This window comes from Anas platyrhynchos, chromosome 1 (assembly GCF_047663525.1).
Source record: "Anas platyrhynchos isolate ZD024472 breed Pekin duck chromosome 1, IASCAAS_PekinDuck_T2T, whole genome shotgun sequence".
In the NCBI taxonomy this organism is placed as follows: Eukaryota; Metazoa; Chordata; class Aves; order Anseriformes; family Anatidae; genus Anas; species Anas platyrhynchos.
This window is the reverse complement of record NC_092587.1, coordinates 63,500,295-63,521,934: the sequence shown is the minus strand read 5'-3', so window position 1 is coordinate 63,521,934 and position 21,640 is coordinate 63,500,295. Positions and strand designations below refer to the sequence as shown.

Here is a 21,640-nt window from a genome sequence, read left to right as displayed (position 1 = left end):
GCACAGAACAAGTGCACGTTCTCTCTCTGAACAGAGTTCAGATAAAGATATATGAAGAGTCAGAGACAGCAGACTTCCAGAAGTAAAGGAAATCAGATTTTGTTTTTAACTGTATGCTCTTTAAGGGGTAGCATACTGCCATGCATGTCAGAGAGCTGAAGAGAAAGATGTTTGAAGGTTTGATTTCAAAGAACTGTCCAAAATCTGTCCATCCACTTTTCACCCTCCCACATGCAACAGTGGAGCAACAAACACAATTCCTCTTCCACCAAGGACAAGGTTATTCCATTTGAGTACTTTGGTAAGTCAGAAAGAGGGCAAAAGGGAGTTTCACCAGAAATGTAGGGAAGGCTGGCTTGGGGATGTAGCCAAAAGCTTACATGTCTCCTTGCTGCTAATGGGTGCTGTGATGCCAGGCAGTAACCAATTTGTGACGGTGACTAATGCAGAAGGCACTTTAGAAATGAGTACACAGCTGTTTGAAGTTTAAACTATATTGAGTTACAACTTAATTGGTCCATAATCATGAAGCAAACACTTGCCAGTTGTACTGATCATCTTTCAGCCCTGAACTAAGCAGACTCTCGATACTGGAAAGTTACGTCTCATGAGAAAATATTATGTGCAAATATGAGTAGATCCAGCCCAACTTTTCAATAGACATTTCAGACCCTAGCTCTCCTGCTCAGTCCACATCCAAGCCCTTCCACACAACAGTCTTTAGAACCCTGACCTCTCCCTGGGAGGACTCTTTGTCTCCTTTGCCTTAAAAGCAGGTCAGGTCTTACCTGCTCTTCTTCCAGATAGGAAGGAGCATCTCTCTCACAAATACAAAGGTGAAGCATCATCCCTTCCCAAAGAGTTATCTGAGGTCTGATCCTGCCCTTCACACAATTATACTTGGATGCCATCTATTCTCCTTTGTGACAAGATCATTCAGCACTCCAGTGTCATCCCCATGACCACTGCCAAAGTGGACCTGCCCCAGGTGCTTAATGTTTTATGTAGAACTTTTCTCACCGCAGGAGCAGAGGTGATTTTCTGCTGATTTCCTATTCAGCATCACAGGCGAGCCAGAGGCAGGCTCCGAAAAGCCTCTGAAAGGCAATTGAATGAATATACTGTTCCCTCCAATTGTGACTCCATCATTTCCTCTCATTACTCTAATAGAAACAAATCTTTCTCATCTCAGCCCTATTACCTCACACAAAGGCAAATGGTATGTAATCCTGTTAGAGCTGGGCTGCTGCTGGACACATTTTAAGGTCATTGTTCTGGGATGCCAGTCTCCACTGTGAGACTGGGAGAAGCGGGAAATGCAATTACGAGGCTATTCAAATCCCTAGAATGAAACCCTGCCGTTAGCAGGCAGAAGCCAGCAAGAAAAAGAGCAGTTGCTTTATGAAATTATAGGGTTTGGCTAAATCACGGTCTAATCAGCACCTCAGCAAAGGAGCAGGGTTAGCTCCTACTGCCTTCATGGAGTCTCCTCACTCCACTCAGCCTGATCTTTGGCATCCCCAGTGGAAGCCCAGCCTGAAAGATGGGCTGTGATCGTGAAGCCAGGAGTGTACAGATCCATGGTAGAAAGTGGTGGTTCTTGTCCAGGGCTTGCTCTCTACTTGGAAATGGGGAAGCCCTAAGCAGAGCTCAGCAGCAGGAACCTGCCTGCTGCTGCCAGCACCACGTACTGTATTTTGGCTCTGGGCTTCCTGGGGCAGAAGATGTTGTATCAAATCTGTCTCCTTAAGCTCCTGGCCTGCAGCACCAGTCTTGCTGACCAGCGGTGCAAGCCAGCACGGCAACCAGGTGGGAAATTCACATTGCTAAACTCATGGGACTGTGACACTGCGCTCCATCCTCATCCCTCAGTAATGAATTCACGCACAGGAGGGGAGAAGGGAGAAGAGGCAGAGCAATGCTAGTGGCAGTCAGTGAAGCAAAGCTGAACGGTATGGGAGGGCATGATCACAACTGCCTCATCAGGTTGGCTTCTGCTGAGCGGTTCGACACCAATCTGCTCCCAATTATTCCCACCTAGGTGAAGCCAAGGCCTTTTCAGCTGGATGGGTAGCAAAGAAAGATTCAGAATCCTGGCAGGACAAACCATAGCGAAGATCAAACAAGAACAGACAATGACCACCAGAAAACACAAGCAGAACCATTTTTTTTCCCCCAGGCTGATCCCAACAACTGACCTCCTACTGTCTTCTTTTCCTTCTGCCCCACCAAAGCTGTGTGGCTGCTCTCTCTGCACTGTCCTGCAGTCAGGCGATCGCTCTTCTTACTGCCCTGAATTAGATACCCCTCCTTATGTTCACCTTCCCTGCTGCCCATGTTCCCTCTGTTGCCCAAGATGAGGCTGGGTTCTCCCTGAAAGCAAGGCTGTTCTGGCAGGTCCCAGAAGGAAGTGATGAGGGCTGAGGCAAGGCTCCTGGCAGAGGAGGAGACAGCAGCCGATCACTGCTGGAGTCTCCAAGTCCCTTGAAGAGCCGAGAGTCACTTCCCTGTTTATGCTCTTTATTAGTCCCTATTCTCTTTAATCGGCTTAGACTGATGAGCCGAGGCAGTGGTAGGGATCAGCCGGGCTGTTTAATTAAAGGATTGCAGCTCAGCCCTGCAGTTTGGGGGTTTGTGTAAATGAGCTGCAAGTACATTATTTAATCTGCTGTGCAGAGAGGAGTTGGGGCATTAATGAAGCAAACTCTAATTAAAACTAGACGGTTGATGGTTATTAGTGGCATCAGTTCTGACAGGATTTATCTCATTTAGGGAAACGCTTGATCATGGAGGGAGAAAAGAAAGAATAAACCCAAGCTGGTTTATCGAATTCACCAAAGCACCACTTGTGACTGGTTGTCGCTTCAGCGGTGCTCAGGAGAGCTGCACGGGGAGCTCCTGCGTCCCAGGCTCTCCCATCGGGAGTCCTGATGAGCTTATTTAGGGATATTCCTGGCTCACCCAGGAACTGATTGCCTATTCAGGCTCTCTGACCCACATATTTCAGTCCTGATTGATTGACTTTTGTTCTGCCTTGGTTCAACAGGGAGCCTGCTCCTGATCTGAGCAGGGTGATGGGCTCTGTAAATGATCTGATGAGCTTCTCTCAGCGGTGCATTGAGTTATTCCAGAGCAGCACAGCTATCAGCTACAGACGTGAGCTCCATGGTGACCCTGTGGTTTTCCTGCTCTGCATTTCTCTTGCCCTCCTCACTGCACTGTATATGTAACTTCAGAAATGAAGGGTGCCCATGGAAGACTGCAGGACCTAGTGGAGGCTAGGAGGTGGTCCAGCCAACATAAAGCTGACCACTGAGCTCAATAGTCCTGCATGTTCTCTGCCTTTCCACTGGCACAGTGTGGGAAGCAGGAATATTCTTCTCACCTGACACCATCACATACAGAGATCGCATATAAATGCTGCTCTCTTTCAAAAAGCAAAAGACTTCTTGAATATTTCTTGTCTTCAAATAGCCACAGTGGCTTCAACCATCTCTGTCTCTACACAGAATAGTGTGTCACACACAGACAGGCTCAGACTGCTACAAGGGTCTAGCCTAGGGGCATTAGAAATGGCAAAGAGAAAGCTGTGTAAAGAAAGTAAGGAAAGCAGAGGGCCTGCAGAGTGGGACAAACCACAAAAGACAGTCTAGGTGACATGAAAGGACAGCACAGAGCAGTGTGAGAGGGCCCTCAACTGGAAGCCCAGATGCAACATGCTGGGTCAACAGGTCAGTGTCATTCATCTCCGCTTCTGACTTCCTGCATATTTGAATGCAATTTGCCAAGTTGTTAAATTAATGGAATAAATGATTGTTTTCTCTTTGATTTACATGCCGAATCCCAGGTGAGAAATTTGGTGGTTCCCAGTACACAGAGGGCAGGTGAACTGAGGCTCAAGGGATAGGTGGGGTCTTTGGGAGTGACTAGGCTGGAAAAAGAAAATCTGACGCATGAGCATGACAACAATTCACCTAGAGCTTAAGGCACTGTGGAAATGACAGCCTCATAGGATAAGAAAAAGCTACAAACTAAGGGATAGGAAATAAGATAGAGGCTGGGACAGGAATGTGGCAGGGGCAAGGATCAGGGTATGATGACAGATAGCTATGGCAAAATTGAGCCTTGGTTTACACAAAACAGAGAACGTGATCAAAACCTTCTCTCTTGAGAAATGCAAGGGAGAGGTGGCTGTCCCTACCACAGCAACCTCTGTTGTTTCCTTTTCCTTGCCAGCACCTCCCCATCTGCCACGGAGATGCAGCTGCAGACATCCCACAGGGCCGTCACACAAACTTTACCAATCCTTGAGAGCTCTCAGCACAGACATCACAGGGTGCTAACCCTTCCATCCTCATACACAAATGGGAATGAGGGGTCCTGCTCCTTTACCCTGTCTTCAAGTGTGGCCGAAGCCTGTTTTGAACATACACATGTGCATGTATGGCTATTCTCTTTGTAGTTGTCTAGCACTTACACTTTTCCTTGGAAGGAAATCAGAAATCACAGCCTGCTCCGGTGAGCAGAACAAGCAAGAGAAATATCATTTCAAAAATGATGTAGCCTCACTACTGCAATTCAGCTGCCCCGTTCTGCCCAGAACCCTCCCCAGCAACTTGGGCTTCTTATACTGATGCCAAATGCCAGATGTAAAAGTCCTGCAGTGTGATGAGGGAAATCTTTACAGAGAAATCTGTTTACTGTTGACAGAAGGCTGATGAGGCATGGCAAAAAGGAGCAGGTCTGTGAAATGGTGGTAGAAGAAGCTGTGAGGGGAGAAGGAGATGGCAAAAATGGAGGAACAAGGCAAGCATGGAAACTATATCCAGTATGTGCATCTCAAGTTATTTTTGATGTACTCCTTGGACCCCTTGGTTTTGGCACTGATGTCCTCCACTGATGAAGGACAGCTGTGATAAGTGCTGGTGTGCCCAACCCTACCTGCACTGAATACAAGTTGGTAATGGTTAATAGCACCAGCCTATAAGTGTAAAACCGTACCCCTCTGCTTCAGGCTGCCTCAGCCCCAGCAGTTGTTGTGAACAAGTGAGATCCCAGCGGGGCATTTCTGAGAGGTCAACTCTCACCCCAGGTGTGCATGGGAGAGACGAAACAGATACCATGTGTGCCACAGTGCTAGGCAGAACTCTGACTTTGTTGGTGACTTTTGCTGGAGGATAAAGGTTTATACCACTGTGTGCCCGGGTACCTTATCATGTGGGGTAACTAATTTAATTTTTCCTGGGGCAGGAAGATCAGTGATGGGTGATGAGAAAGCAGGAGAGGATGAACACGAAAAGACATCACTGGCAGCAGTTTCCCACCTTGGAGAGGAGTCTGGAGATGAAGGCTTCTGCTCTGCGTCAGCTGCTGGGCAACAGAACTGGTGTAAAACAGTTTCATTCCTGTAAGAAAAACAAAAACAAAAACAAACAGGTTAGTGTTCAGCTCACTCGGCAGAAAACTCAGGTCTGTTCCAAGAGGATGGTGACACCCAATGATGTTGAAAGAGAAATCTGATTATTAAATGAATATTTTACACTCTGAGATGTTGTTTAGCAGGAGATAAGGGGGCTAGAAATTTTATACCTCTCCTTTACTCTTCCCGCTGCTGATGTGAAACTGTAGAGAACAGTCAAAAGCACACAAACAGCAAGTTGTTTTTTCTGTCAGTATTTGTCTCATGATCCCATACATTTCATGAAAAATAGGTTCGCCAGTCTCTAATGTTTATTTAATTTGGGACACGAACATCTCCTTAGATGTGTTTCTTTAGATATGTTTCCTATGCATTTTAATGCAAATAAGTTGATTTTTTTCATGGCGGTGGCTGAATTAACTCTGCAGACATTTCTCCCGAAGCCACTCTTAAGCACAAAAATGGCCCCAGCACATCAGCACTGGGGATTGCCAATAATAGTAGAGAAAAAACTGACATGACAAGCACAAGGGGGTGGGCTGTGATCGTGAGCAGAATAGAAAGTAGGAAGAGATCACAGCAAAGAAAAACAAAAACATAAGTAATGAACCTGAGGAAAATAGGAAAACAAAAGGCTAAAAATCTGTTTATTAGATGAGAAAGGCAAAAGAACTCATCCAGAGTAAGAAATGCAAGACAGCTTTCCAAAACTGTTCACTAATCTTGGTGACGTGCTCTTGGGTCTCTTGCTGAAAACATTTGTAAGGAGCCTCATATTCAGGGATGCTGGGCACTTACCATAGCACTGGAGCCCAGTAAGACCTGCTCAGCACTTCTGAAAATTAGATCCTTTAAAAATAGTTCCTTGTGGACCCTTGAAGAGTCAGAGGCAGCACAAATCAACAGCCAACTTTGAACACCCTGACCTTCATCAATGAAAAGGAGTCACTAAAAAGAGACACAGCGGCAGGCAAAAAAGTAGTAGATGAACGGTATTGAAAAGAAGAAGAGGAGAAGAAAAGCAGGGGACACAAAGTAGGCTGACCCCTCAGATGGCACAAATCACCCTGTCTCCAAGTCTGTGGAACAGCACTTAGAGCTCTGTTCTCAGCATACTGTGGAGACCCAGGGCTCAGATGGGGTCATCTCATTTTAAAAATATTTTTGTAGCTTCTAGCCCAGACATAAGCAGTAAAGCTAGGTCTCCTGGCTTCTCATAGGGCCCCTTATTCTTCTAATGGTCGTGCACACTTTCTGTCACTCTGAAATGTGAATTTTATTGTCTTCGTCTTTCTCCAAATATGACAGAGATTGGCCACTAAGACAGCTAAATTACAGACAACAACGATCCTCCTCACAACCACCACATTTCAGCCTCTCAGCTAGTTCAATATAACCAACTGCTCAGTTCTTCTGCTTCCTTGACTCCCAATGCATTGTCAAAAGGCATCTTTCCCTAGAAGCAGCAGGATTAGTAGGAGGAACGCAGCAAGGTGAAGAAGAAAGTGTTAGCTTTACCTCTGTGATCTCTGTCCAAGCCCTAGGTACCTGCCTGTGACATGCACCCTGCTAGAAAAGAAGGGAAATGTTTGTGTGACATACCACATTCATCTCCTGATCTTCCATTTCTGTAACTACCCAGCTCACATCCCTTCTCTCCTGCCAGCCTGGTTATTGCTGAGTCTCACTACATTTTTTTTAAATTCAAACTTATCACGTGGCAAGTATCTGTCTGTCTAGTGTGTACATAAACTACCTGTGTTGTCTTCTTACTGAAGAAGGTGGTAAGGTCACTTTTGAGCCTTACACTCCAGCAGACTTACACGAATACTCAAGCTCCTACATCTTGTCGCTCTGCTTCCAGCTAGAAGTGTTTCAGAAAAAGGAATTTTCTGGTAAAATTTTGTTTTTGCAGAGAACACTGAACCATCACACTAAAACTATCTGGTGACATCTTAGGTTTGACAAAGATCCTTCAAATCACAGAGTTTTACCTGGACTTCCCAGCAAGCTGCTGAAAGGTCCATGCCTCCATACCCCAAAGCTCTAGCACAGCCATGCCATACAAGTAGTCCCTTGGACAGGGGCCATCAGGTTTCCAGTCTTCCCATTCACCTGGCTCTTTGTTCTGCCCAGCTCCCAGAGCAGTCTGCACTGTCCTCTGCCTAACATCAGACGCACCACTCAGCTTGCTAATTACACATAAAGAAAGGAAACAACAGGGAGGGGAAACATAGGGGAAAAGAGGACTGAAAAAGTACAGACAAAAACCTGAGAAACAGAAGTAATTCCTTGTTAGGTAATTATCAGGAAAGAAACAAAAAGAAAAGTACTGGGGAAACAGGGACGGGAAGAGTGGCATTAAGTTACAGGACTTTAGGCTCAGTGTTCTGTGGGCATTTTAAGAAAAAATGTCTTACAGGTGCTCTTCAGAGAATCAGGATGCTCTGAGCAGTGCAGCTGCACAGTTATTGACTCTGGTTCTCATGGTTTCTCATGCGTGTTTCACACTAACCTTGGCAATTTTCTGACCAAACCACAGTCCTCTTGAGTCTCTGAGATCCCAACATCTCTGGAGTAGTCTCACAGCTTACATACCACTACCAGGTATTGATTATGCCCACAGGCAGAAATCTGCCTCCAGGCCATTTGGGATCCATGAGTCCAGGGCCGTGACACCCAAGAAGTGCCCAAGGAGGTGATGAGGAGCAGGCACTGCCCAATAGATACACGGTGTAAATGGATGCTCCAAGAGTGCTGAACTTTCTCTTCCCTGCAGGCAAGGAAGGATATCTTGTTTCTACACATGTTCCCCAAATATCCAGGTGCAGTTACAACTTTGGGTCTACTCACATTCTTCTTTTACAACTTACATCTCTTCCTCTTTTGACCTACTCAGGCATACACCACAGGAAGTGGCTTCCATTTTGGAGCCTATCTGCATTCATTTTCCTCTTTCTTTCCACCTCTTGATCCTGCATATATCTGATGCTTTGCAAATCTGTGTGAAAAGTGAGCCCCTTGCCTTTACAGCATGGCATGCATAGCCCAGGAAGGAGCTGGGAAAGGAAGAGCTGACAGGCTACAAAAGAAATGGACCTGTTCTCACCCTGAAGAGGCCATATTAATTGCCATCTGGACAAAGAAGCTCTTATCTGGGTGCAAAAGGCAAGTGTCTCAGGGCCCTGCTATCACTTCTGAGGCTCAAGTAAGTGTTCTAGCAAAGCAGCTCTCTTTTTAACTCTGTGAAGTCTTCAGGTAAGATGTTATTTTTGATGCTATGATTGAAGAGGGCCTGGCAGGATTGTAATGGCTGGTGGCTACCAGGATTTCATTCCCCCGTGGCGTTGTCAACCTTTGCAGCTTTAAAATAAGTCTTGAGATATTTAGTACCTCTCTGAAGTCAGTGTAAGTCTTTTGATGTTTTTTTTTTTTTTTTCTTTCTTTCTTTCTCTGCTTTCTTTTTATTTAGCTTTTAAACAAATCTGACTTCAGAAGTCAGAAATGCTACATAAAATTTGAATGTGCAGCCTCTGAGGAGTTAAACACCAGAAAGCATACGGTTTGTTTTGCCTTTGGAAAACAGGGAGGAAGGCAATGTGTCGTCAGTCTGGTGGCTGTTGATTCAGACTCATTACTTTGGGGTGCTATCTGTAGTTTCTTTCTTTTTAAATATTTCATAGCTGGTAATTGTTTTTCAGTTAAAAGGGTAGGCCTAGAGCTTGCTTTTTGACTTTCTGTCTTTTCCTCTGTGTCCTCTACATTGCATTCCTCAGGCTTGCAAACCATTGCAGAGACTGTTGCTAAAAAAACAATGTTTTAGGCAGAGCAGGCAGGATATCAGGAAGAGAGATGATTTCTCCTGTCCGTCAGGATACAGTTAAGTGTTGTGTTTGCAATGTATTGCTTTAAAACCAATCAAATGGTCATCGCTTGGCCTGCACCCCGAAAAAAAGCTGGAAGAGAAAAGCCAGCAAGAAGGGAAGGTGTTTTGGGAGAGAGAAGACGAGACGGATGGTACAAAAGAGAAAAAGGCAAATGGAGAGGGGGAGGCATGTTGAAGTGCCTATTGAGGTAAATGCTGCCAGCAGTATGTGAGCGGTGTGTGGAGGAGCAGCACAGTACAAAGGCAAGCAAAGATGCAAGAGGAGGACTGGGAACAGCCTGAGCCTGTCAGTGCCTTGCTCTGTCTAGCTGGGACGCATGCTCCAGAGGCAAGGATTTGACAGTCCAGACCTATCTTAAATGCAGAGAAAGCTGTATTTGACCCAGTAGCAACCTGCGTTGTCAATTGAAACGTCAGCTTCCTCTCCTCTGAGAGAAAACAACTGACTGACTTTTATTCAGTTGTCTCTAACATTGCTCCTGACGAGAGGTATCCTCCAGCCAGCTGCCTCCAACTTCACTGGGGATATCTGTGGATGAACAGCTTGGCCGCAACAATTTCTGCTCTGTGACAAACTTTAGAGAGGCCTGTGCCAAACCTTCTGGCTAGCATGAGCTGTCTAGTTGGCGCAGGAGTTAGCTCTACCTTTCTGGCTTCTTAGAAAGCTGGATTGTGCTGCAAAGAGATCCTCTGACTCATGTTACTTTGGCCTTTACAGCTGTAGATCCCATAGAGCCAAGCCTCTTTACTCTTAAAAACTAGTGTTAGAGAGGGTACAAGTGTTCAGCTCTAACAACTGCAAGTCTCTGTAGCTAAGTAGATTGCACACCACAGGTCCAAAGGTGTGCAAACTTTCCTAAAATTGCCATAATGCTGTATCTACTCTTAAAACAAGCACCTGGGGCTTCACATTCATTCAGTCTTATTGACCATCCAAAGCATCAGTACTCACTAGTTTGTCGTTGATGACAGCTGTCTCAAAATACAGACCCATCTGCTGAGAGCTGTATTAAGGTAAAAAACTCTAACCCCTCTTTCATCTTCTCCCACAATGCACAAAAGCAAACCCCCAGCCCAGACAGCATATAGAAATCCGTGGTGCTCCCTGTTCTCCATCAGTCAGCTTCAATTAAATAAATATCCAATATGGTCCATTCCCATAGACAATCATCTATGAATTCACCTGAATGAATGATTTTAGACTACAAGAAATGCCAGAGCAAGGCAGAGTGAAAACTGCTCTCACTGTGAGCACACAGAGCATGCTTCTCTCAACATGCTGCATCACTCTGTGTTGATCGTGACTGCTGTCCTCGCCTGTTATGCTGCATAGCTGGCATGTCCCCTGCTGCAAAGACAGTGAAGATCACTGGGTCCCCCAGCTGCCAGTAGGTGCCTAACTTCTGTGGCTTGGTACTTGGGCCCTACAGGCCTGCATATTCAGTAGCCTTGACCTTGGCACAAATACATATCAGTTTAGAAATCTGACAATGTTGAAAGGCAAATGGTGCTCCCTCAAGCAATGTTACATCAGTAAATATGTTGTCCAACTCACATAGCCTTTCTGGTTTCTCTTTAAAACTTCACTTTCTGAAGAAAAGCTAAAGACTGGTAAAAGTAAGCTTTTGTAGTGCTGGATATCTCAACTTTCCTAGAGTCTTTTGCTACTTGTCTTTATCTTGCACTTTTTCGTATAGCTGGCATGAGAACAGATGGAGTCACAGAAAAGCATGGCCTAGAAGGGGAAGACTAAGGCAGAAGGAGTCAAAGGAGAACTGAATTCATCTCAGATGAGGTTTTACTGGCTGTTATCTTTCCTAAGACAAGGGCTGGAGAACAATAAATAGGAACTATTCAGCAGTGGCAAGTTTATGAAAGGTCAGTTGCACAATCTTACTTCTGACTCCCCCAAAACATATAGCTCATTGCTATCCCTAACAACAGAGCTGTGATACAACCCAGCTAAGATTAGCTGTAGGTCTTACTCCTTCTGTCACCTCCCTCCTGTGTTAGATCTATTTCTGACTTCATTAAACCTGTAACTGCATAGGTGAGATCTGAAAGAGGCTGTGTTTCCAAAAGAAGAGTACCTTTCAGCAACTAGCAGTTTCTTCCACATCCTACACTTTTCTATCCAAAATACCCTCTACTAAAAGTTTTTAGCTATCTTATTTTCTGGTCTCATTTGTAGGTCATTAGACTGGTACTTTGGAGGAAGTTCAGTATGGGCAAAGTTTACATCACAGAGGAACCATGCATGGTTAAAAAATAAATTGAAGGTAATTTCTGGACTTCAAGCTCTTTAACTCCTTCTAAGCCTGATGGACTCCACTCTACTGTTTTTATGGCTGTAGGTTTACTTTGCTCTGCAAGTCATCACTGCTTCCACACCTTCATCAGAAACATCTCGTCAAATAGCAGTGGCTACCTTTAGCTCCTTAGCTATCTGGAAGGTCAGTGCTATATTTGTAGAGGGTTTACATTTAACATTCTAGTCTCTGTGGAACCACTTTATACCTGTTCTACACACCTGGCATTGACTCCCTGATCATACTCTTCTAGCATTGCTATAAATCTGTCTTTTTAGTGCTAGAGGACAGGTTGAAGAAGGGAGTCCCACTGACAGAGTACTTCCTCTTTCTCACCAGAATATGTTGATTTTAGAGACCCCATAAAATATTTTAAGACAAATTCACCTCAGTAACATAGAATACCATACACATATGCTACATTTGAGAAGTGAAAATTCAATATGACACTCTGACGCAAATATGTTTTTGAGCTATTGTGGGTTCTTCGGAACAGCACAGCTTGTAAGGATAAGCACAAGGCACCGTGCTGAGGAAATGGAATTTCCTGTGTTGAAGGAAGAAGATCTGAGCCAATGCTGGTGTGATCTGATCTTTTTTTGGTTGGGTGGGTGACTATAACAGATATGTCAAATATGCCGTTCACTTATCACCATCTGCTTCTAGGGATGGAGATATTAATGCCATATCTTCCTGAACAGAAGCTTTCTATGGTTACTTTCATCCATATCTGTGGCAGGCATTTCTCCTGGATATAGTCATTCTTACCTTGAAGAAGCTCTTGGGAAAAATGAGGGCATGACAGGCAGATATGGGTAAGGATTTGGGAAAAAAACTGGGTCTTTTGCACCAATTTCAGTGCAAAGAACATGTCTGGCAATGTGTGTTGATATGTACTAAAGGGGTCTGAGCATGAAATGAGAGCATGAGCTGGTATCTACAAGGCCAGCTGGGGTCGGAGTCAGTAATGTGCCTGGGAGATGGCGAATATGAGCTGTGGCCTCTCGTGTTCTAGCTCAGTGGGGTCTGCTCCTCTGCTGTAGACCGAGACGCTCTCCTTTTCTTTTCTCTGTTGGTGACAGCCTACTTGACAGAAATTTCCTTCCCCAAGGATCTGGGCTCCAGACATCACTAGCAAGAGAGGGGAAGATTGGAAAGATGTCACCTGCAGACTCACTTTATTCAGGGAAAATTGCTGCTGACAAGTCCATTTTGTTACCCTGAAACAGTTGAAGAAAATCTAATCCATTTGTTAAGCCCACAAGGAGTGGCTGGGCTGACTGCCAGGATTTCCCTTATGTGCTAGAAATGGGCAAGAGCAGCAAAAGGGATAAGGAACAGCTGGTATTCATGCAGGCCCCAGGAATCAGATGATGAGGGAGAGTCCAGCCTGGCTTCTGGGTCCAGTTTGTGAAATAGCCTCATTGTCACACCCAGAAGCAAAGCCTGGGGACAGCTTTTGGACCCACTTCCATTATTTCTCCTGGTAAGTGGCGCATTACTCTTTGTGCAGTTTTGTGGCTTTTGGTGCTTCTGCTACAGTCGTATGAAATAACCTACTTAAGGTGAGATAAGAATGATACACTTGCTCTCAATTATCTGTGGACTAACTTCATTATAACCAGAGTCAATCTCGGTGACAGGAATTGTCCAGAGGAAGAACCTTGAGATCAGGCATCTATTGAACAATGAAAGCCTGTTCCTTAAAGCGGCAAACATAATGTATTGCATACACACGCTGTGCTTTTAATAAAAGGCAGCAGTCTGAGGAGATTTGGAAAAAGTAGTCTACTTGAGCTGAACAAAACAGTGTGGTTTGGGACATTTGAATGGCCTGGGAGAAGGCAGGATGCTGGCACTACTGAAAGATCTCTGGACAGGGATACTTTTATCTCTGATGTAGCTATGTTGGTGTCTCTTGCAGAATTATTAACCAAGGAAATACTCTTAGGTTTGTGGGGGTGATTCTCATGCTCTCGTATTTGCTCAGCAGAAGTGATTCACTCAGAAGCTTCCTTCTTGCCATTAATTTATTTCCTAAGGCATAGTAGGAACTAGGATGAGGGAAATGATCGTACTTGCTAAGCAGTACCCAGGAAGAAGTTTCCTGGGTAGAAGTGAGTTTGTCACCAGCTGCCAGAGGGCTTGGGGAGCTGCCTCTCCTGAAGTATCTTTGAAACACACGTCAATGGGGAGTCCATTCACTCCATTTAAATTAGATTTTACTCCTCAAAAGGAACACCAGTCACACAGAGCATGGTTGTCTGCTAATTAGACTGGTGCTCTGCAAGCACTAGGAGGAAGAATGCAAAGCAGCTTTGGTGGGAGGAAATGCTGTATATTGGACTGTGCCAAATGTGCACTACCAGTCTTGTTTAGATCTCCCACCAGGAATGGAAATAGTTGATGACTTACTGTGATAGACAAGCCACGATACCATTTGCTCTGGCTAACAGGGTGAATAGTGGTATCCGGGAGGAACAGCTACTGTATAAAAGAGCAATCCGATATTCTAAATGTATGTGTGCAGCTAACCACACGGAGGGGATCCTCTAGTGACACATGTAACACTTCCTGGGAGTGAAGAGAGGTTTAATAAGTTGTAGCCAAAACTATACTTCCAATATTGCAAATAGGAAGCTGCTATATAAATCTGAAGCGTATGTGAGGGGGAGGTTATGTAAGTTCCAGAAATCGTTTCAATGAAATAATTACCATAAACAGAAGTTGTATGGATTAATTTCTTAATGGAAATATGGCGTATGCATACAACACTACATTCAAGATAGCATCTGATCTTTTCCAAGACAGTATTCCTCAGTTTCAACTGCCTTTAATACCATTATTTCTTTTAAAGGTTATACATGTGATGAAATAATTACATGCCTGCAAATGCATGCTGGTAGCATCCTTTTGTAGGTTTGAAACATTTTTTCATACCTCTTCTGTTTTGTACTATACAAAGGCCGTCTCGTCTTTGTTCAAATAATAGACTTATAACCATATAAAATGGAAGTAGCTGGCAAAAGCTCACTTTTAATTACACTGATGAGCATTCTCCAAATCGCCTCCAGTTCTTCATATAGTAATTACAGTTTGTCAGGCTAACACCAATGAGTATGTGGTCCTCCTAAAGAGATCCAGAACTAGCACTCCGCCTGAATGCTCAGCTAGCAGACTAAACACCTTTGTCTCCTCTCCTATTCTGGGCTAATATGTAGGAACACTGCAAAAAAGCTGAGGTTTGTGTTAGTGGAATTGGCAACCCCTTTCATAATTACTGGGACTGCAAGATATAAATGGATTTTAGGTCTCTTCCTCAGTAGGAATAAATTATTTTTACTTTTTGAATAAGTGTCAGAATTGGACTCTGTAAAAGGATTTTTGTTACGACTGAGTATTAGATCTGTTTGTAATCAGGCTTAGACTTTTACTGGCTGCTCTCTCACGCGGCTCATTTTAACCCCTTAGTGCAGGAAGAAGGCCCTGGAATTTTCTAGAGGCTGAAACCAAGCTGCCCCTCAGCACTGGAGAATGACACAAATCTATATGAAAGACTCCTGTCCAATAATTCAGAATCCCATAAACATGCAAATTGTACACACAGAAATGGCTCACCACTGAGCTCTTCATGCATCTTAGCAACACTGCCTTCTGTAGACTTGCACCAGCCTGGAAATAAAAATGCATGGACAGATTTGCTTCTTGCAGCACTGCAGTCCTGTGCCCTTGCAGGCTACTCTGATTTCAGTGAGGGATACCAGACTAGGATGACAGTGAATTGCACCGGGAGCACAGTGACTAGGAGATTGTTACTACCACATGGAGCTGATACACTATATTTCCATAGTGGTTTTATTCTGCGTACTCACCAAAGATTATTAGGGTTGTTCTGTGGGGTACGTCCTGCTGTCTACTTCTGAGCTGCTCAGACCCTCCTGTATTTTGAGGCTTGACTCAAAACAGTATAACAAGAGGAGTGCAGTTGAATGCAGTGAGAAAGAAGCAAGGCAAGGCTTGGCTTGGCCTTGACTTACAGAAGACTTTTTTAGGCCCTTGTTTTGGGGTCCTGGCTTTGGAAACCCAGTGGCTATTATACCTGCAGTTACCTGGGTCTTATCCAGGTTGCACCAATGGCACCTACAGTTTAAGGTGGGGTGGTTTCCTGGCTGAGAAGCACAACAAGGAGAATTAAGAATGCAGAACTGGACATAGGCTGCTTGGTGGCACATGCAAGACTGAATTTTTCTGTTCTACAGATACTGCTTCAAAGCTGAGATGCTTCTGGTGTGGTTAGGGGAAGAGCAGAGGACAGGGCAGAACCAGTTGCACAGCTGACTCTAATGTCTCAGATGCCAGGAATAATAACCATTGCTACAGGGGAAATCTAATTTTCCCATTTCCCTTCCACACAAACACATGAACTTCCATCAGGGTTTTGACATGGAAAACAGGTAGTGCTCAAGACTGTTTGTGGAAACAGCAGCTGGTTGACACCAAGAGCAGCTGAATTTGCCTATGTAGTTGCACTGGAAGGAATGCATCATTTGACACCAATGCAGGTGGGAAGGGGACAGAACTTGTATGCTCAGCACTTGAACATCATGGATCCTTACTTTTGGGTTAAGAGGAGACTTCCCAGTGTCTTGAGGCTTTATAAACTACTGACCTTGCCAGGAGAGCAGAAGAGCATGTGGGATTAATGAAGTGTCCTAAGTCTTCGAAAAGTTATGAAATAACCTTTCCCCATCTTAACTGCTCAGTAATTCCTAGGCTTTAACACTATTAGGACATGCTGTCGAGTCAATTTATCATGATGATGACAGCTTAGATTGCTCTTAGTTCCAGGAGTTGGATTATTTTATACTCCCCATGTGGTGGGGCAGCATTTGGAAAAATTCACCACAGAAATGGAGAAGGCATCACTTCTTCACCTGATGCCTAACATACACTAATTATTCATCCATGCCCTATCTCAGAACAGAGACACAAATGTCAGCTTACACTCATACACCTGACCAAAAGAACAGTGATGACTGGAAACCTATGTAGCCTGCATCTGCAGCCACATGTAGAGCTCATTTTCATGAGCTGATCATGTCTGTCTATACCACTGGATCTCTCTGCAGTGCCTTACTGCAGCTGGCTTGTGCCTTGTGGGGAGTCTTCACTTACAAAAACATCTGACTTACAAATCCATTGCAATTCTCTACATAATACAGCTTTGAGATTCCCACCATGTGCTGGAGTCCTTTTATCTTTCCCTTTATTTGAAAAAAATATATATATGAGTGGTTCTGGAAACATAAAAATAAAAGATTCTCCTGTACTATAGGAGCCTGACTTCCACCAAGATATTCCAGGAAAGCTGCAAAAGCAATTACTGGAAATCAGAGCGAGGAGCAGTGGGACTGATTGTTCTCCTGCTCCTAAAACAAGATGTCCGATGCCGACCCTGTTGTGGTACTTACAGCTGTGCAATCTCCTCTAGCAACTGAGATTTAACAAGTTTGCTTCAGTACCCTGGTGCCAACAGGGCGGTAGCATAAGCTGACACCATGTGGCTCAGCATAAGCTGGCAGTGCTATTTGTGCTTTCACACTTCAGCTGTGAAGCTACATCAGTGATGGCTCCAGACCCTATATGCTAGGAATGTGACAATACTTCCCATCTTGGGGAGAAGCAACAGAAGTGGCAGCATCTGCATCTGTGGTTACTTTAGCATGAGGAGTTGTTGAAATCTTGATTCTGGTGATGAACAGATTCTGCTTAGACTCTAGTTTAGCCTTGGAAGCTGTGTGGTGGGGGAAATTCCACTTTTGGCAGCAACTGTTCTGTATAAAAAACGTGGAGTGCATGAAGAGCTCCCAAAGCTGCAGAAAAGGTGGTGGGAAGAGACAATGCAGCCACTCACAGCAAAAAACAGCCTAGCACACAACAGATTTTAATCAAATAGTGAGAAGCCCAGAGGTAAGGACAGGTATGAAGGGGGAGAGCAATTACCACACTTTTAGGCTAGGAGGATCAGCCTTGCTTGCAGCTGAAACAAAGCTCCTTGTGTCCAGGGCATAGCTACACACAATAGTTGTTCTCAGGGTGACTTCAGATCAAACAAATTGTGACAGAGATTCATTAGTCACTGCATTATTTCATGGAGATGAAATAGAGTTTGTACAATGTGCCACAGAGACTAAATACCCTCCCTACTGTGCTAGGAAGGGTACTCGGTCCCCACAGTCATTCAGTTCTATGCTGTTTGCATGCACCTCTGCTGCTCGACCCCAGTCCAGCCCTGCAGGGAGATAGGATTCTTCATACTGTGCATCTTTACTCTGGATTGCCACAATTCCTGTCTTCCCATGGCTGCTGCATCCTCTACTAAAGGATTAGTACCTGATTCCCTACACACTTAGCAGAGACCAGCATGCTCACACAGCAGACGTACTCTTGAAATGTATGAAGAGGCAGGGAAGCAGTCCTGGGCTACTGCCTGTGTGCCTTTGAGAAAGGCAGAATTTGAGCTGCAGCTGCAGACCGCTATGTAGTCTCTACAGGATGTGGCACGTAAGGTCATTTGGACAGTGGTCTTGGAACCATCTGTAAAGTGAGAATCTTGCTGGACAGTCAGCAGTCACCTGATAATAAGAATCAAAAGCAATTTATAGTGGAAGGCAAGTAACACTGAATAGCATCCATCCTCACAGCAAGCAAAAGAATTCCTGAATAGAGTGAAGAGGAGGCAATCTCTATTTTTGAGACAAAAGTTGCTCTGCCTCACTTGCAAACCCAACAGGTAAATAGCACTGAGAAGCAAATCTACCTTTTATATATTCACCTTCTATTTTAACTAGAAAACCAACTCCCTAAGACTTTCATTACCTCTGCCTCCTTCCTGGTCGTGGTTACTTTGATACACTGGACAACAGCATGTCCAGATTAGGTGAGAATAGCTCTGTTGATAGTTCCTCAGCTGACCTCTCCATCATATAATAGATCTCCAGCTCAGTAAAAACTTACCTCTCACTCCATTTTACTCTTCTTCTCATTGTACCTCTCCTACCAGTTTTCTCTCAGCTAAAAGTCAGTGCTTACTCATGCCATATAAACTCTGACTGAAGAAATGTCATTGAAAGTATTGGTGTGAGTCCATATGTGGCACAAAGAAATGTATTACAGCCCTGAGATACAGGCACTTCATATAAAGCTGAATAAAAAAAATAAATAATAATAATAATCTTGCGAGTCAGATGTTTCTCTCAGTGATGGCATTCTTAAATTCTGCTGCTGTGGAATTCCCTCTGCTGGTGCCAGGCTCCCTTGTTCAAGGGGGCATGGTGGAGTGGGAGGGCTGGGGATAAAGTGGATAAAAAGCTTTAGGCTTGTCTCTTCAAAGAAAGGGCAGATCCTAAAGCCTGTTCTCTTCCCCTTGTAAAATTATCCTCTAGTTAGCTGAGGTATTGACTGCTTTGCTATTTCACTCCATGACTGTCTGTAAAGGGCAATGAGATACTTGGCTGTGTCTCATTTATTGTTTCTGCTTTTCTCCTTTATTTGAAGCATATCTTCCAAATTCCCGAGCTCAGAGTAATTGATGCCACTGTGAATTTGAGGATGTTTTCTTGTGTTTTGCACCCCTGTGCAGAACGATTGAATTCTTCCACCCTTTTAGGCATGTTGAAAACCTTGTGAAGCTCACCACCATCTCTTTTTGTTCACAAAGTAAATTAAAGCAATAACTGGAGTTCATTAGACATTTCAAACACTGCTTCCATGTCCTCAGTTACTGGGTGCTCTAATTCCTTTATGTTTAGGAGCAATGACAGCCTTAGCAATTCTCTTCTAGTGTACTACTTGTCACTGCACTATGCAGTAATCAGACAGTGAAGATCATACTGCCAAAGTTTTCTTCCAGCACAGACAAGGCTCACTGGAAGAGTATGCTGGGGTGTTCCAGGGGGATGCTATTTTGGAACCTGCAGGGTTTTAGCATAGCAAAAAAAAAATCATATCTTGCCAAAGGAATGCTCTTCAAATAACTTAACTGGAAGAGGCTGTATTTCTCTTCAGGTCTTATCATGGCAGGACTTGGATTCTACTCCCAATTTTACATCCAAACTGTGACCCATTCTTAGTTGGATAGAGAGAGAATTTTCTATCTAGAAAAACATGTTGCATTATAGATTGAAGGCTCATGGTTAGGTTGCACTTGGAATGGATCACCCTTTTCCAGCACTTATGGAGATTTCACAGTGATTACTGCCATAGGACAGCTTAGGCTTCTTTGCAAAAAAGTGATGAATTGTGTAAGAGGCATCAATGGAGAAAAAACAGTGGGCTTATTTTTCTGCTTCAGCCACTGTGTGTAACTGTATGCCATGATAAAACTGCATGGTTCAGGTACCATTGTTAAGATGCTGTCTGGAGTAGTCAGCTTTCACTATTTACATAGCTGACAACACTGAGCTGATCTGTGTGCTCCTGGATATGAGGCTCTTTTAAAAAATCAGTAGTCAAAACCAGTGTAGATTTGTGTTAGTGAAAAATTTCAGGTATCAATGGGAGACTATATTTTGTGGAGAAGAGTCATCTAAAAGGACGCTTTAGGCAAAACAGAACACTACTGCAAATTTATTGGCATCAATAACATGTACAAATAGCCTATGCACAGATATATCTGGTTTGGAGACTCGTAGCTCCTATCTGATCAACAACTTTAATGGGAATATCAGCTCTTGGTATCAGGAGAAGCAACTCTTGATATCAGAAGCTACTGCTCTTATATATCAGAAGCTACTGTTCTTATACAGTAGCTAGGTAAATGACAATAATTGAGTCATTTTATAATTTGGTTTTTATTCATTCTGTAGCTGAGTGAATAAAGTGAAAATGGATGAATGATGTATTCAATGAGCTTTGTGATATTCCTCATTCTAGAATCAGTTTGTCCAGCTGTAATTATTAGAAAACCTGATAGGTTCTGTGGCAATGTTCCTATGCAATCTGCTTACCAAGTTCTGAGGCAGGATCAGAGATTTCAGCAAAAGGTAATATTCCAATATTCCAAGATTCCCCATTAAAAAGAAAGAAAAAAAAAAAAGAACCAAAACAAACAAACAAACAAGATTCCCTATATAGAAAAATGCTGAAAGGATTCCAGAAGTTCTATAGCTTTCCAGTGATGCACAGGGATACCTCTGTACAGAGTCCAAGGTATGGAAAGGTATGGAACATAATGGGCAAGTTTGGATGCCTGTGTGCAATTTTTACCCTTTTCAGAGGAAACGTCGTAACTGTTATCAGTATGCTAGCCAGAAAAGGGTAAACAAAGCTTATTATATCTTTGGCCACTTAGTTGCTTGAGTAAGCTTCAGTTCTGCATCTAATCATCCTTTGTCCCTGAAGTTTTCTCAAGACAGAATGGGTCTGACTGAAATAGACTGCACCCTGGCTATATTCAGCTCTTCAGCATCACACTCTCAGATGCTGAACCTTAGTCTTATTAAAGTGTTAGCACTGCTGGTACAGGGAAGAGAGTCAGAGAATGCCCCAGCACTGGGGTAAGGTGCCACATGAATACTGTTTCCAAACTTTTTAATCTTTCACAGCACATACAAAAGAAGCAGCTGGCCAAGAGTAAGGGTTGAAATGGAATCTAATTGTTATTCATCTGGGATCTCCTCCAACTCTCACTAAAACACTATTTCCACTGAGTTTGTATATGATCTGATTTCAAGTCCCATGCAGTGAATCCCAGCCAATTCAGCTCTTAAGGGTTGTCCTGACTGAAATGCTAACTATCTGCATTCAAATTAAGGCTCTTCCTACTTGCGAACAGATCTTATTCTTGTGTCTGTTGCATGAGAAATGTCATTTATTGCCATTTCAGGCAGGAGAACCGGTGAACAATATGGCTTCTCGTGCAGCAGCCTCCCCTAGCAATGTCTGTATTGTCTTCTCTGTCTTCACGTCTAATTACATTCAATCCTAAACACTTTCAAATGGGATTATTTTTCTATGGCTAGCAGA

General features: G+C 43.8%; 1 protein-coding gene across 5 annotated transcripts in view; it reads right to left on the bottom strand.

The window, feature by feature from the left end:
- Positions 1–21,640, bottom strand: part of IQSEC3 (IQ motif and Sec7 domain ArfGEF 3) — a 100,040-nt gene that overhangs the window by 51,993 nt on the left and 26,407 nt on the right. For all 5 annotated transcript variants that reach the window (XM_027467796.3, XM_027467847.3, XM_027467893.3 and 2 more), the window contains exon 2: positions 5,325–5,405. In XM_027467796.3, coding sequence (XP_027323597.2) covers positions 5,325–5,405 — 81 coding nt within the window. The remainder of the gene's footprint in view (positions 1–5,324; positions 5,406–21,640) is intronic.